This window comes from Hyperolius riggenbachi, chromosome 3 (assembly GCF_040937935.1).
Source record: "Hyperolius riggenbachi isolate aHypRig1 chromosome 3, aHypRig1.pri, whole genome shotgun sequence".
In the NCBI taxonomy this organism is placed as follows: domain Eukaryota; kingdom Metazoa; phylum Chordata; class Amphibia; order Anura; family Hyperoliidae; genus Hyperolius; species Hyperolius riggenbachi.
Genome location: NC_090648.1, coordinates 120722232 through 120736030, shown reverse-complemented (window position 1 = coordinate 120736030; position 13799 = coordinate 120722232). Strand labels below are relative to the sequence as shown.

General features: G+C 42.9%; 1 protein-coding gene across 1 annotated transcript in view; it reads left to right on the top strand.

Annotated features, from left to right (window-relative positions):
• The window catches only part of SNRNP200 (small nuclear ribonucleoprotein U5 subunit 200), an 87571-nt gene that overhangs the window by 51461 nt on the left and 22311 nt on the right, over nucleotides 1-13799 (top strand). Inside the window, exons 30-34 of the mRNA XM_068274847.1 lie at nucleotides 1028-1188; nucleotides 11359-11586; nucleotides 12115-12306; nucleotides 12473-12651; nucleotides 13360-13511. Of these exons, the coding sequence (XP_068130948.1) occupies nucleotides 1028-1188; nucleotides 11359-11586; nucleotides 12115-12306; nucleotides 12473-12651; nucleotides 13360-13511 (912 nt within the window). The remainder of the gene's footprint in view (nucleotides 1-1027; nucleotides 1189-11358; nucleotides 11587-12114; nucleotides 12307-12472; nucleotides 12652-13359; nucleotides 13512-13799) is intronic.

The window sequence follows — 13799 nt, the reverse complement described above, 5'->3', positions numbered from 1 at the left end:
TTTGACTCAGTAATCAATGGAATTTGCTCTGGAGCGAGATGCGGAAGCTCTGCTGTGACTGAGAGCAGAGTGCGCGGGTGTAGTGACAGAGCAGCGGTGAGAATGTGAATTTGCAGCGGATAGTTGGAATCTACTGACAGCTCCTATCCATTATATAGGCAATAAATATGGCAGCCTACATATCCCTCTCATTTCAGTTGTCCTTAATGGTAACCTTGAGTCAGACTGGAAAAAAAAAAAAAAAGCCAGGAGCGGTAACCCCAAGTCTGACTCGGTGTAGCCTGGAGGCTTGTGCAGAGTATAGTGCTCAGCAGGCTTTTTAACTCTCCTCCCCTGGGATCCAGACGCTGGCAGCCATTCTCCTTCATGTCCTCAGTGGCTCTGGATTCCTCTGGTGAGATTGCAGTCTGTCATCATGATGACAGCCAGCAATCTAACTATAGGGTTACAGCGCCACCTGGAGGACAGAGAGAGAACTGCAGCGCTGGGTCCCAGGGAGGCAGCGATTAAGTGCTGGGCTGCTGCAGGCTCTCTAGCAGCATGTTTTTTTTTTTCCGGGTTTTAGGGTCTAAAAGTGTGTAAAAAATGTGCACTTTTTTTAGACCCTAAAATCCAGGAATGATCATACCGCCGGGTAAGGCTGGGGAGTTGGAGTCAGTCGAGGCGTTGGAACAATTTTGGGTACCTGGAGTCCTGAGCCTGAGTCGGTGGTTTCATAAACGTTGGAGTCTGATGTTTTTGTACCAAATCCACAGCTCTGATAAGTATTCGGCTAAGGAGTCGGAGCCATTTTGGGTACCTGGAGTTGGAGTCGGTTTCATAAACTGAGGAGTTGGAGTCGGATGATTTTTGTACCGACTCCACAGCCCTGACACCAGGGAGGTGAAAGTGATGATGTTTCTTAGAAGCGGTTTGCCTGTGTTGTAAAATGCTTGGCTGTGCATGAAGTGTGAAGGAACTTTAAAACTGATCCTGCTTGTGTGAGTGGAAAATCATTTGTCACATGAAGTTTCTTTTTCCCTTTTAGTGTTTAACACTATATATAACAGTGATGACAACGTGTTTGTGGGAGCACCTACTGGCAGTGGGAAGACTATATGTGCAGAGTTTGCCATTCTGCGAATGCTGCTACAGAACTCAGAGGGGCGCTGTGTATACATAACGCCTATGGAGGCTCTGGCTGAACAGGTTGGTACTAACTTATCATAAATTCATTCCACCACAGCGGCCCATATGCAATTCATGCTTTATCCTGGGTTGTCTCCCAGGTGATATTTTCACACCTTGTTGTAAAATGCCTTTTAAAGAGACACTGAAGCGAAAAAAAATTGTGATGTAATGAATTGGTTGTGTAGTACAGATAATTACTAGAATATTAGAAGCAAAGCAAATATCCTCATATTTTTATTTTCAGTTATATAGTGTTTTTTTATAACATTGCATCATTCTCTAATATTTGCAGTTTCCCCTCTACTCAGCATTCTAAATGATTTTTACAGAGCAGCCTGTGAACTTTTGACCTGTCCTGAACTGTTCTCTGCAGAAGAAAAAGCCTGACAATAAACTTCAGATAACAGAGCTCTCTGCCACTTTGAAAGTCCTGGAGCTGAATGGCTTGTTTTGCATTGATAACAACTAGAGTTTCATAACTCTTCCTGTACTGGAATCCATAATAATTTGTCTCTGCTCCTAATGTTTTATTTCTTAGCTGTACTACACATACAAATCATTATACCTTATTTTTTTTTCCACTTCAGTGTCTCTTTAAACCACCAGCAAACAAGAAAATGCTCAAAATAATTTTGATAGCACTTTCACCAACGTTTAGGTACTTTTTCAATTGTAAAATGTTTAAGAGTTATTTTAACTACTTCGGCCTCCTGGACGTACTAGCTACGCCCAGGAGGCCATGTGCGCGTCCGCGTGCTCCCGCGACCGATCGCATGCACGCTCCCGGCCCGCGGTTCATTAGCCAGCCAATCAGTGAATCGGGCTATGGTGCCGATCACTGATTCCTCTCCCCCGCAGAAAAAGTGACAGCTTCTCTCGGAAGCTTTGCTTTTTCTGGCTGTTGTGTCCCCCATGCGTCTCTCTAAGCGTATGTTACGCTTAGAGTGACGTCATGTAAACAAACTCATGGCCGACATCTTGTGGCCAAAAAGTAAAACAACTAAAAGTAAAAAAAAAACTCAACACACATTTACATTACAAAACTACTGTTTACATCCCACCCTCCCAAAAATACCCAAATAAAATGTTTAATATTTAAAAAAAAAAAAAAATTACAATAAAAAAAAGTAAATATTTACCTAAGGGTCTAAACTTTTTTTAACCACTTTACCCCCAGCGGTACGAATTTCTCCGCTCCTTTTTTCCCTCCTAAAAAACCAGGGACGGAGAAATCCGTACCTTCCGCGCTACCGCCGCTCGTGCGCGCGCACCCGCCGCTCGTGCACGTCGCCGCCCGCTCGCCCGGAGATCAATGAACAGGAAAATCCATTCCCGTTCGTTGATCTAGCCCCCGCAATGATCTGCTGCTTCTTTCAGAAACAGCGAGATCATTGTGCGTCTCCCAGCCTCCTACTGCTTCCTGTAAGCGTCCTTCCGGACGCTTACAGGTCGCATGTAAACAAACACTCTGTGGCCATCTTGTGGCCAAATAGTAAACTACACCCTAAAAGCATTTTACATATACAAACATTACATTTACACAATAAATTAACTCATTACCTCCCACACTCCCCAATTTTTTTTTTTATTTTTTTTTTTTGTAATTAAAAAAAAAAAAATACAATAAAAAAAAAAACATAAATAGTTACCTTAGGGACTGAACTTTTTAAATATTTATGTCAAGAGGGTATAACACTGTTACTTTATAAACTGCGGGCTTGTAATTGGGGATGGATGCAAAACTGAAAAAAATGCACTTTTATTTCCAAATAAAATATTGTCGCCAAACATTGTGATAGGGACATAATTTAAATGGTTTTATAACCGGGACATATGGGTTAATACATTTCATGGGTTTTAATTACAGTAGCATGCTTTATTTAAAAACTATAATGGCCGAAAACTGAAAAATATTTTTTTCCCACATTTTTTCCTATTTCCCCATTAAAACACATTTAGAATAAAATTATTCTTGGCATAATGTCCCACCTAAAGAAAGCCTAATTGGTGGCAAAAAAAACAAGATATAGTTCATTTCATTGGGATAAGTAATAAGAAAGTTATAGACGAATGAATGGAAGGAGCGCTGAAAGGTGAAAATTGCTCTGGTGGTCAGGGGGTAAAACCCCTCAGTGGTGAAGTGGTTAAATATCAATGTAAAGATGAAATATTTCTATTTTTTTTTTTTATTTTAAACTTGTAAATAGTGAAGATGCAAAACGGAAAAAATGTACCTTTATTTCCAAATAAAATATTGTCGCCATACATTGTGATAGGGACATAATTTTAACGGTGTAATAACCGGGACATATGGGCAGATACAATACGTGAGTTTTAATATAATAAATTTTTTCCGTTTTTTTTCCCTTATTCTTCCTGTTAAAATACATTCACAGTAAAGTGGCTCTTAGCAAAATGTACCACCCAAAGAAAGCCTAATTGGTGGTGGGAAAAAACAAGATATAGATCAGTTCATTGTGATGAGTAGTGATAAAGTTATAGGCTAATGAATGGGAGGTGAACATTGCTCGGATGCATAAAGTGAAAATGACTGAATGCTGAAGTGGTTAAAGAGAATATGCAAATTATCTCCTAGACCAGGGGTCCCCAAACATTTTGGGTCGAGGGCCAGGTCAACATACTTCAGACAGCTGGGGGGCCGGAGTATACATAAAATGATGTAGAAGTCTTTGTGGGCCAGACAGTGAAACATGCCCAGGTGACAACCTGCAGTCCAGTTGGACAGCAGTGTCACCTGATGTGGAATTTGATTGGAAATCAGCGAATTACTGCTTTCTGGCTTCATTCTATATGCAGACCACCAATATTTAAAGCTGTAGATGACCGCATTTATAATATATTTGGGGGGGGGGCGGTAAAAAAGCCTCGGGGCCACATTCGGCCCGTGGGCCTTAGTTTGAGGACCACTGTCCTAGATGATAACTCAGGAGAAAAAGTTAAGGCAAACCTGAAGTGGAAAAAGTATCATATAATTAATTGTATGTGTAGTACGGATAGTACTTTTGTTTTCAGTTATATAGCTTTTTTTAATAACACTGCACCATACAATCGCAGTTGCAGTTTTAAAACCACACTGTGTTAAGCTATAAATCTAAGTAGAAATAATGACCAATTGAACCTTCCTGCAGTAAAACCTTATCTCTAAAACCTAATCTCTATCCCTTATAAGTCTTCCTGTACTACAAAACAATGACTTTTTTTTCTTTGCTACAAATGTTCTATTTCTTAGCTGTGCTATACATACAATTCATTATCTCACGTTTATGTTAGTGTTTACAATCCAGTAGGGTTGCCTACAGACCTCAGTTAAGGCTACTTTCCCACCAGCACGATGCGTTTAGGGAACGTTATAGGGTGCATAACGTGCCCCTAACACAACCCCTGGTGGTGTTGGAGCAGGACGCTACCAAGAGCCGCGTTAAAAGCAGCTCTTGGTGCGCCTGCTCTGTCGGATGCGCTGCGGAGACCACGTGAGCGGAGCTCTCCGCATCACGTGGTCCCGTGACCGCGGCCGCTCCTGGAAGTAAACACTGCAAGTGCAGTGAATATAAAGTAGCCATGTGTCTGGCTATGTAGCGGCCTCTCCCCGCCTCCTCTCCGTCCACAAAATAAAAAAAAACACCCATACTGAACATGTGCAAACAGTCTAACGCGGCTTAAGCCGCTAGAACGCACAGTATGCTGCACTTCAAACGAACGTGCAGCGTTACTGTGTAACGCAACGTGGGCACTGAACAGCACATTGATTTTTCATTGCTGTGCGGTGGGGTGCGTCACAGGCTGCACTAACGTGCACCTGTAACGTCCCACTGTGAAAGTAGCCTAATCGTTTAAACATACAAAGCACAATTAAAGAAAACCTCAGTGCTGGATGCCTTTTTAAAATAAAACCTTTTTGAATGCACTCCTCCAAACAAAATTACAGAAGTCGGGTTATGCAGGGTTTGCGTTTTTAAAGGTGGTAGTAGCCTGAATTTATGCAGCAACCCACTTATCAATCATTGTAAACAATGGAGGAGGCGTAGCTAGGTAGTATATTGTTGTACTTTATGTTTTTAATACTGTGGGTGCAATATGGTCAAAGCTTTGTTTTAGTTTGGGACAGGTTATGCAGGTGGCATTTTCTTTGGCTGATTGATGAATTAAAATGGGGATAATATAGCTCATGGCAACAAGACCAAATAGTTTTTGTTTACTGGATCTCAACAACTCAGAAATGCATATTAAATGAGATTGAGCATCTTAAAGCAGACCTGAACTCTTGCACAGGAGAGAAGAACACAGAGAAATCTACCCTATATCCATCCTGCGTGTGTTTTACAGAGAACAGCCTGCCTTAATTCTCCTTTCTCAGCAAGTAATGAGCTAGTGTAATTTGAGCTCCCAGCTGTCTGCTGAGTCTGCCAAGTTGAGAGCTAATATGTAAACACAGGAGTTTAACCCTTTCTGTGCTGCCAGCAAACCAGGCAGTAACTACACTGCAGCATCTCCGAAGGAGCTCTATAAGCTGTTACAAGGAAATGTTTTTCAGTAAAAGTTATGCTTTTGCTTATCTTTTAGAGCAGAGTGGAAGTTCTGGGTTCAGGTCCGCTTTAAACCTGTCGTAGATATGGTTCCCTTTTAAATCTGTGTTGTTGTTTGTCCTTGTTCTGTCCTCTTCAGTTCCCTCGTCAGACCTGAAAGCTTGTTCCTTTTGCTGATGACCTCCTTTTCTAACCTATATATTGCTTTTGTGGTATGGGCGCTCCTCTTGACTATCAGACTTTACAGCTTACGTAAATAGAATAGCAACACTCCACCCCAGTAGATCGCTATGTACGCTGGGGGTATCACCTCCCTAAAAAGATTGCCTAAATCTGTGCGTACAGCGCTTCCACTGTGTGGCACTGACTGTATACGATGTATATACTGTAACAGGTGGGCGCTATCTCAGCCTCCCCTCCTGATAACACACATATGTTTAAGGTCCTGAATTTAACTGTCCTCTGTAGGTGGACTATAATAACAGAATTCTTCTACACAGTCCAGAAATGACAGTTCAGTTGTATGAGTACTTCACTTTGCTTTCCATCAACATACGCAGGGCTAATGTACAATATTATATTCTCACCAATGTCCAGAGGCTGACATATATAGACATCAGCAAACGCGTTTCATTAATATTCACACAGCATGAGTCCTCAGCAGCTTCCCCCTGTAGATACCCTAAGTAGACAGGGGAAAAGACATAGCGTAATCCTGCTTCAAAGACAACTTCCAAACAACTCCCTCCACCAGTGAAGTTTAGCTCAACCAAAAACACCTTCCGTGTGTGTGCAGTCAGCATGCACCCCACACCGCTAGTACAAGAAACGCTCACCGGATGGATTGGCTGACCGGCTACAGACCAGCAACTGCGTTTGTGGTATCACGCATCAAAGGATCTCGATCAGGCCAAGTGTCTCCAAAGAGACTTCTGCATCAAAACCCAGAGAAAACCACAGGGATCATCCAAGGAAAGCCGGGCAGCGGTGCAGAAGGCTTCTCCCAAGTTTCCCCGGCTTGTAGTTACTTTGTACGTCGCTGGCTTCCGCAGGCGTGATCCACACTGACAGCCTGAAGACAGCGATCAGATCTCCTCCTCCTCATCAGTCAGCAGCGGCGGCAGAAGGAGGAAATGAGGCAACTCGATCGAGATCCTTTGATGCGTGATACCACAAACGCAGTTGCTGGTCTGTAGCCGGTCAGCCAATCCATCCGGTGAGCGTTTCTTGTACTAGCGGTGTGGGGTGCATGCTGACTGCACACACACGGAAGGTGTTTTTGGTTGAGCTAAACTTCACTGGTGGAGGGAGTTGTTTGGAAGTTGTCTTTGAAGCAGGATTACGCTATGTCTTTTCCCCTGTCTACTTAGGGTATCTACAGGGGGAAGCTGCTGAGGACTCATGCTGTGTGAATATTAATGAAACGCGTTTGCTGATGTCTATATATGTCAGCCTCTGGACATTGGTGAGAGTATAATATTGTACATTAGCCCTGCGTATGTTGATGGAAAGCAAAGTGAAGTACTCATACAACTGAACTGTCATTTCTGGACTGTGTAGAAGAATTCTGTTATTATAGTCCACCTACAGAGGACAGTTAAATTCAGGACCTTAAACATATGTGTGTTATCAAGAGGGGAGGCTGAGATAGCGCCCACCTGTTACAGTATATACATCGTATACAGTCAGTGCCACACAGTGGGAGCGCTGTACGCACAGATTTAGGCTCCTTTTCTAACACTTCTTCCTAAAATCCGCCTCCATATAATTGTACTTTTTTCCCAGTCTTTTTCCTCCCAAGTAATGTGTTATTGTTGCGCTGGGGTTTTATTTCACCGTTCGGTACCTTTTCTGAGCACATTTAGTCATTTTCTGCACATAGTAATATAAAGTTCTCTCTAATTTCCCTCTTGAATTCCCCCAGCATAGGTTCTCCTTTAGCTTATCAGACCTATTCATCTGCCTAATCCTCTCTCTTCTTTCACAAATTGTCTGATGTTCTTTGAATGCTGCAACTCTTTCTTAGTTTTATACTGTAATTGCTTTTCTTTCTAGCTTTGTGTTGAAGTTGTCCTGAGAAAGCTGTACACCCGTTATGTGTCTCCCGCCCACACAGTCACTCAAACTGCCGCATTATCCCATTACTACTTTTTGTGCATTCATTAGCTGTAAGTGTCAGCTGTGGGATGTGATTCATTTATGGAAATCTATGCAAATAACACCTTTCTCTCAGCATCCACCAACATTCAGCCGTACCGGCATCTGTCTGCAGAGGACGCATAAACAGACAAGCAGCTAATCACTGCAGGTTTTGAAGTGAGAATTATATTTTAGACCAAGTGAAACTGGAAATAAAAACTTTTTCCTCCCACTGTTTGAAGCATTGGGTGTTTGTCAGTTTCCCCTCATTTCCTGCTCTTGTTGGGACTCCTCACAATCCATTATTAAGATGCCACCCAAATGGCTCAAGTAAAACCAGGCATTTCTTAGTGTGTTTTTGATCCACAAGCCTTAGTAATTAACCCTTTTGGGATGGGCTGCCTAACCCCTCTTAAGGACCAGACGTTGTTACATTGGGAATGGGGGGGGGGGGGCAGGCAGCCGGATCCCTGGTAGGGCCAGCTGGGCATGGTGTCCCTCTTGTAGCCAGGTGTCCCCCCTGTAGCCAGCAGCCTTTATTTACCTCCCAGGCTCCTCCGCTCTGGACAGCATCCCTGCTCGTACTGCCACTCAGTTCTGGGTCGTGGCTTGATGACGTCATCAAGCCGGGTCCCAAAACTTAACGCAGAGCGAGCTGGGATGCCGGCCAGAGCTGAGGGGAGTGCCAATGGCCGGGGGAACGTTCAGGAAGGTGAGTGGATCCTCCTCTTCTCCTTCCTCCCAACAAACCCCCCCCCCCCCCCCCACCGCAGCAGCTCTAACAGTGATCACTACGATCCGCTGGACATTGTAGTGATCAGGAGCCAATCACGATGGCTCCTGATCACTGAGGGGAGATGTCTGCTGTCATATGACAGCTTAAACTCCCCTCTCGAGTGCGCACGATCGTGTCAGGAGCAGAAACGGCAGGTGGCGTAAATCCTATGACGCATCAGGCTTAGACAGCCACAATTGCGGCGTTGGATTTACCTACAGTGGTCCGCAAAAGGTTAGAGCACCTAAGTTATAAATTACAGTTTGCTCTAAACTGAATGAGATATATTAAATCACACAATAATCCACATATGGTCTTGAAACACTCGCCCCCATCTGAAATTGGGCCTGTTTTTTCTCTTTCCTAAAGATAGATGCAAAGGATGCAGGGGGATTGATGTCATAACTCCACCCCCCGTGTCCTGCTCCCAGCCCACAACCACATTGAAAAGAGATGTGATCTAATCGAGGCCGGCAGACAAGACATCTGAAATAAGAATTATAGCAAACACACATAAGACAGGCTGCAGCTGTTCTGCTGTGTCTCCTCTCCCCTACACACTGTGAAAAGAGATGTCATTTGATCCTGGCAGGAAGAGGAAGGGGGCGGGGAGAGCAACAGGCTGGAGGGGAGGACACAATGAGGAGGGTGTACCTGCAAGGCATCAGCATGAGGAGAAAGAGGGAGGTGCTACTACAGTTAAAATGTTAGTCTGTTCTATCCACTACGATGCACCAGATGTAAACTTCTGTTCATCTAACTGTACACAGTGCATAGACTACATATGTGTATTTCTATTCAAACTTTTTTGGCTGGAGGTAGTCATAAAAATCGCTTTTATTTAATTGTGTCTCTAGTAATACAGCTATAGGAGACCGTAAATCAGCAGCAGCGGCTCTAAACACTGTAAAACAGGCCATATCTATTTTCCCATTTGATTCTCAGCAGATTCGGTCACTGTGATCAAATCTGTTGGGAACTGATGCCTCAAAAATTGCTAATCGATTTTGGCTTAACATCAATTGGAAGTATAGATGGGACTGGATGGGATATTTGGGGTGGTGGCAGAACGGTGGCTCACAGCCTGTGTACTGCATCAAACAGTGCAAGGCCGTGGTTCAATCCATGTTCAATAGAAAGCCTGTTGGAATCTATTGAAAATCATTCTGCAGTGTATGGACAGAATGTATTCTAATTGGAGAGAATTCGATCTTTTGGAACCATTGGGCAAAAATCTGTTTTTAATAGAGATGGTAGGAAATGCAAATTTCCCATTCCACAATAGAGTTCTGCTTTTCGGTTAGTGTCTTTTCCATTTTATTTTTTTTATGTGGAATTCCGCAGAAATTGGAATTCTTGATTTTTGCCGTAATGTATTTTTTTATTTCTTGTTAATAAAGTTAAATTAACTTTTTTTTTTCGAAAGCTACTATTTCTTGCGGATGTACACTATTATGTGGAAACCGCATTACTGATCAGCAACTTCACAATTCGGAAACTCCTCATTAGTGTGTATGACTAAAGCAAACCTGTACTGAAAACTAAAAGTAAAAATAAACATACACCTGTCATACTTGCCTCCCGCGTAGTCTACTCATCAATCTTTCTCCTCTCCTGCATCCTGTTTGTCCACAGTGATCAATGGAATTCTCTGTCCTCCATTTTGAAAATGGCCATTATGCTTACTTGAGCCATAGGGAAACATGGGCATTACCTTGCTTATCCGTTGTCCTTTTTTATTATTATTAATTGTATTTATAAAGCGCCAACATATTACGCAGTGCTGGGCAATAAATAGGGATACATACAATATAAACAAAAGGTGACAGAGAGAGATGTAGCAAACCGTTATACAACATAGCCCAAGGTTATACATGCAATCAGGGTATAAAATGCATTTTACAGAGACCCGGCAAAACAAGTCCGCGTTAGTCCATGAGAAGGGTGTCATTGCTGGGGTAGTAACATTAAGAAGGACACACTAAGGGAGGGGGGTGGCCCTGCCAAAGGCATACAATCTTAAAGGGTGGGGAGAGACACGTAAGGTAGGACTGTGGAAAAGGTGGTTGACTGAGAGAGTTAGTGTGGTAGATGTGGAGTAGGCCATTTTAAAGAAATGTGTTTGAGGGCTTGCTTGAGGCAGGGAACACACTCGTCTTTCAGTTTTCTGCGCGCGTTTTTCTGCGTATGTTTCCTGCACACTAAGTGTGTTTCTATGCAGGAAAATGCGCACGGTTTTTCACAACAGGCGATGTAATTGATAGAGAAAACTGACAAAATGTGCAGAGTCATCATGCAGAATGTCAGTTTTTTTTTTTCTGCGCATGAACATATTAATTGTGAACTAGCCCATTGATTAACATGAGTTCTCAGTTTTTCTGTGCAGAAAACGCGCACGAAAACAGTGTGTTCCCTGCCTCATGGTGTTGAAGGAAGGAGTGCGAGTCTGAGGGGGACTGTCCTTTCAGTTATAACTGACAGCAACTGTTTCAGTTCTCACAAAATCTTGTCAGAAATGGAAGGAATTGTAAAAGAAAATGGTGAGCTTCTGAGAGGAACTGACAGCATGTGTTTGTTTTTAAATAATTTTACACGGGTCAGGTTCACTTTAAGTGAGCAGTAAAAGCAGTCTTTGCATGCTTTCTGTGACTGTCTCCTTCATCTGATATGTGACACAAGTTGTACACAAAGTATAACGGAATCCTTTACTATCCGGTCCTTCTGGTATAGGTTTTCATGAACTGGTTTGAGAAGTTCCAAGACAGACTTTATAAGAAGGTTGTGCTGCTAACTGGTGAGACCAGCACAGATCTTAAGCTGCTGGGAAAAGGAAACATAATAATCAGCACACCGGAGAAGTGGGACATCCTATCCAGAAGATGGAAGCAGCGTAAGAACGTGCAGAACGTTAGCTTGTTTATCGTTGATGAGACGCATCTCATTGGTGGATCCAATGGGGTAAGTAGTCTGTTAATTCAGTCTTTGGTTTTAGTTTGGTTTTTCATAGTCATTCCTTTGACTAATGTCTATGATTTAAGGGAATCCTAAAGTAAAACAACTCTGAGCAGTTTAACTTATCTAGGGCATCTTCTAGCACCCTGTGGTCCTTCTGGTCCCTTGATTGCGTTTACATAGCCAGGCACGTTCAGCGCTTGCCCAGTTCATAAAAATTGCAACTGTTCCCATCCATGGGAGAGTGATCAAGGAGACACAGGGCTGTGCATGCACTGTAGCCCGTGACTGGCTTAGTTGCCCAGTTTTTGAAGGGGGCAGCTGCTGAATGGATCAGAACAGAACAATGATGAGGGACCTAAAGCATTACAGGGGGCTAGAAGAAGCCTCAGGTAAGTTAAACTGCTAAGATTTGTTTCGCTTTAGGCACCCTTTAAGCCATCTTTCTGACTTCTATGCAGAGTTTTCAGTGTACAGTGTCGTTTTGTGGTGAGCTTTCACACTTACCTTCTGCCCTGTCATCTTTCTTTACAGTCTGTACTGGAAGTTATCTGCTCCCGTATGCGGTATATCTCCTCCCAAATTGAAAGGCCAATCCGCATAGTGGCTCTCAGCTCATCTCTGTCCAATGCTAAAGATGTGGCCCACTGGTTGGGATGCAGCGCCACTTCCACATTTAACTTCCATCCCAATGTGAGGCCAGTTCCTTTAGAGTTACATATACAGGTAAGAAAACATGCAGGGCAGTGTACTTATGTGTTCTGTCTTTGCCTTCTCCATGTAATATTGTAATGTAGCTGATGTTGCTAGGAATTTTCCCCCTTCAGCTCCTATGTTTTTATTCCTATTATCCTGCTGTTTAATAAGATTCTTGTTTCTGTTACTATGTTAGGGATTCAACATCAGTCACACGCAGACCAGACTGCTGTCCATGGCCAAGCCGGTTTATCACGCTATAGTAAAACATTCTCCGAAGAAACCCATTATCGTCTTTGTCCCATCAAGGAAACAGACTAGACTCACAGCCATCGATATACTTACTACGTGTGCCTCTGACGTACAGCGGCAAAGGTATGAACAATTTACGGCATTTCTGTTTGGTGTTTGACTTTAAAAACATGCATCAAAGAGTTGTCTACCTGGAGTGAGCTAAACAAACTCTCATTACTGCTGTAATAGCTAAGATTCATAATGGTTAGTTTTCTATTGTCTGACTTCCTCAGTGGGGATAGCACGTTCATAGCTATGCCTGGAACCACAATTGGCATCACTTAAACTAATGGCAGCCATACCTGCTGGTTCGTTGACTCGCTTGTGACTGCTATAATGCTGTCATTGGTGTGTTTTAAAACTTCCATTCTCCAGGCACAGATCCAAAAATATCTTCCCAGTTCTCAGATTCATTGAATAAGCTTTCAGACTGTGTGTTGTGGCTGCTCTTAATACCTTGATTGCATCATCCCCACTGTTCAGACTGTGAGGTAGAGAGCACAGTGTGAATCTTTTTGAGATATTGCTGCCTGTAACCTATTTCTGAGCTCCTGACCAGATATTTTACAAGTAATGTTAGCTAGCCAAGCTGTTTATAGGTAGATAAAAATATGTTCTGCGACGTAGTGTCTAGATAAATCTAGGAATATGTTTTTGCCTAGAGAGGAGCTTTGATTCATATACATTTTGGACAGCTGCAGGAACAGATTGAGGTCATTGTTTTAGGACTGGCTACTAACTGGTACTTTGCACTGAAAGTTGCAGACTGACATATTTCCTCATCCACAGGTTCCTGCATTGCACAGAGAAGGATCTGAACCCATATCTTGAGAAACTAAATGACAATACCTTGAAAGAGACCCTGTTGAACGGGGTGGGTTATCTGCACGAAGGTCTTTCGTCTTTGGAGAGGCGTATTGTCGAGCAGCTCTTTAACTCTGGTAAGTTTGCTGCATTTGTATGATAAACTCATGTTTATGTGAGTGGGTTCTCCAAGACGAACACTAGGAATCCAGCGCAGGAGACTTGGGCGCAGCTGCACCCACTATAGGCCGTAATAGAAATTACAGCTATAGCAGCGCACAGTGAGTAACTTCGGCGCCGTCACAAGACGGAGCTGAAGTTACTTTTAAAACACTGCAATACCATTTTCTTGGTCTCTTTACAATTGGATATGTTGGCAATATTGATTTTATTCCTGTACAGAACCTGACACTTGTTGTGCAAGA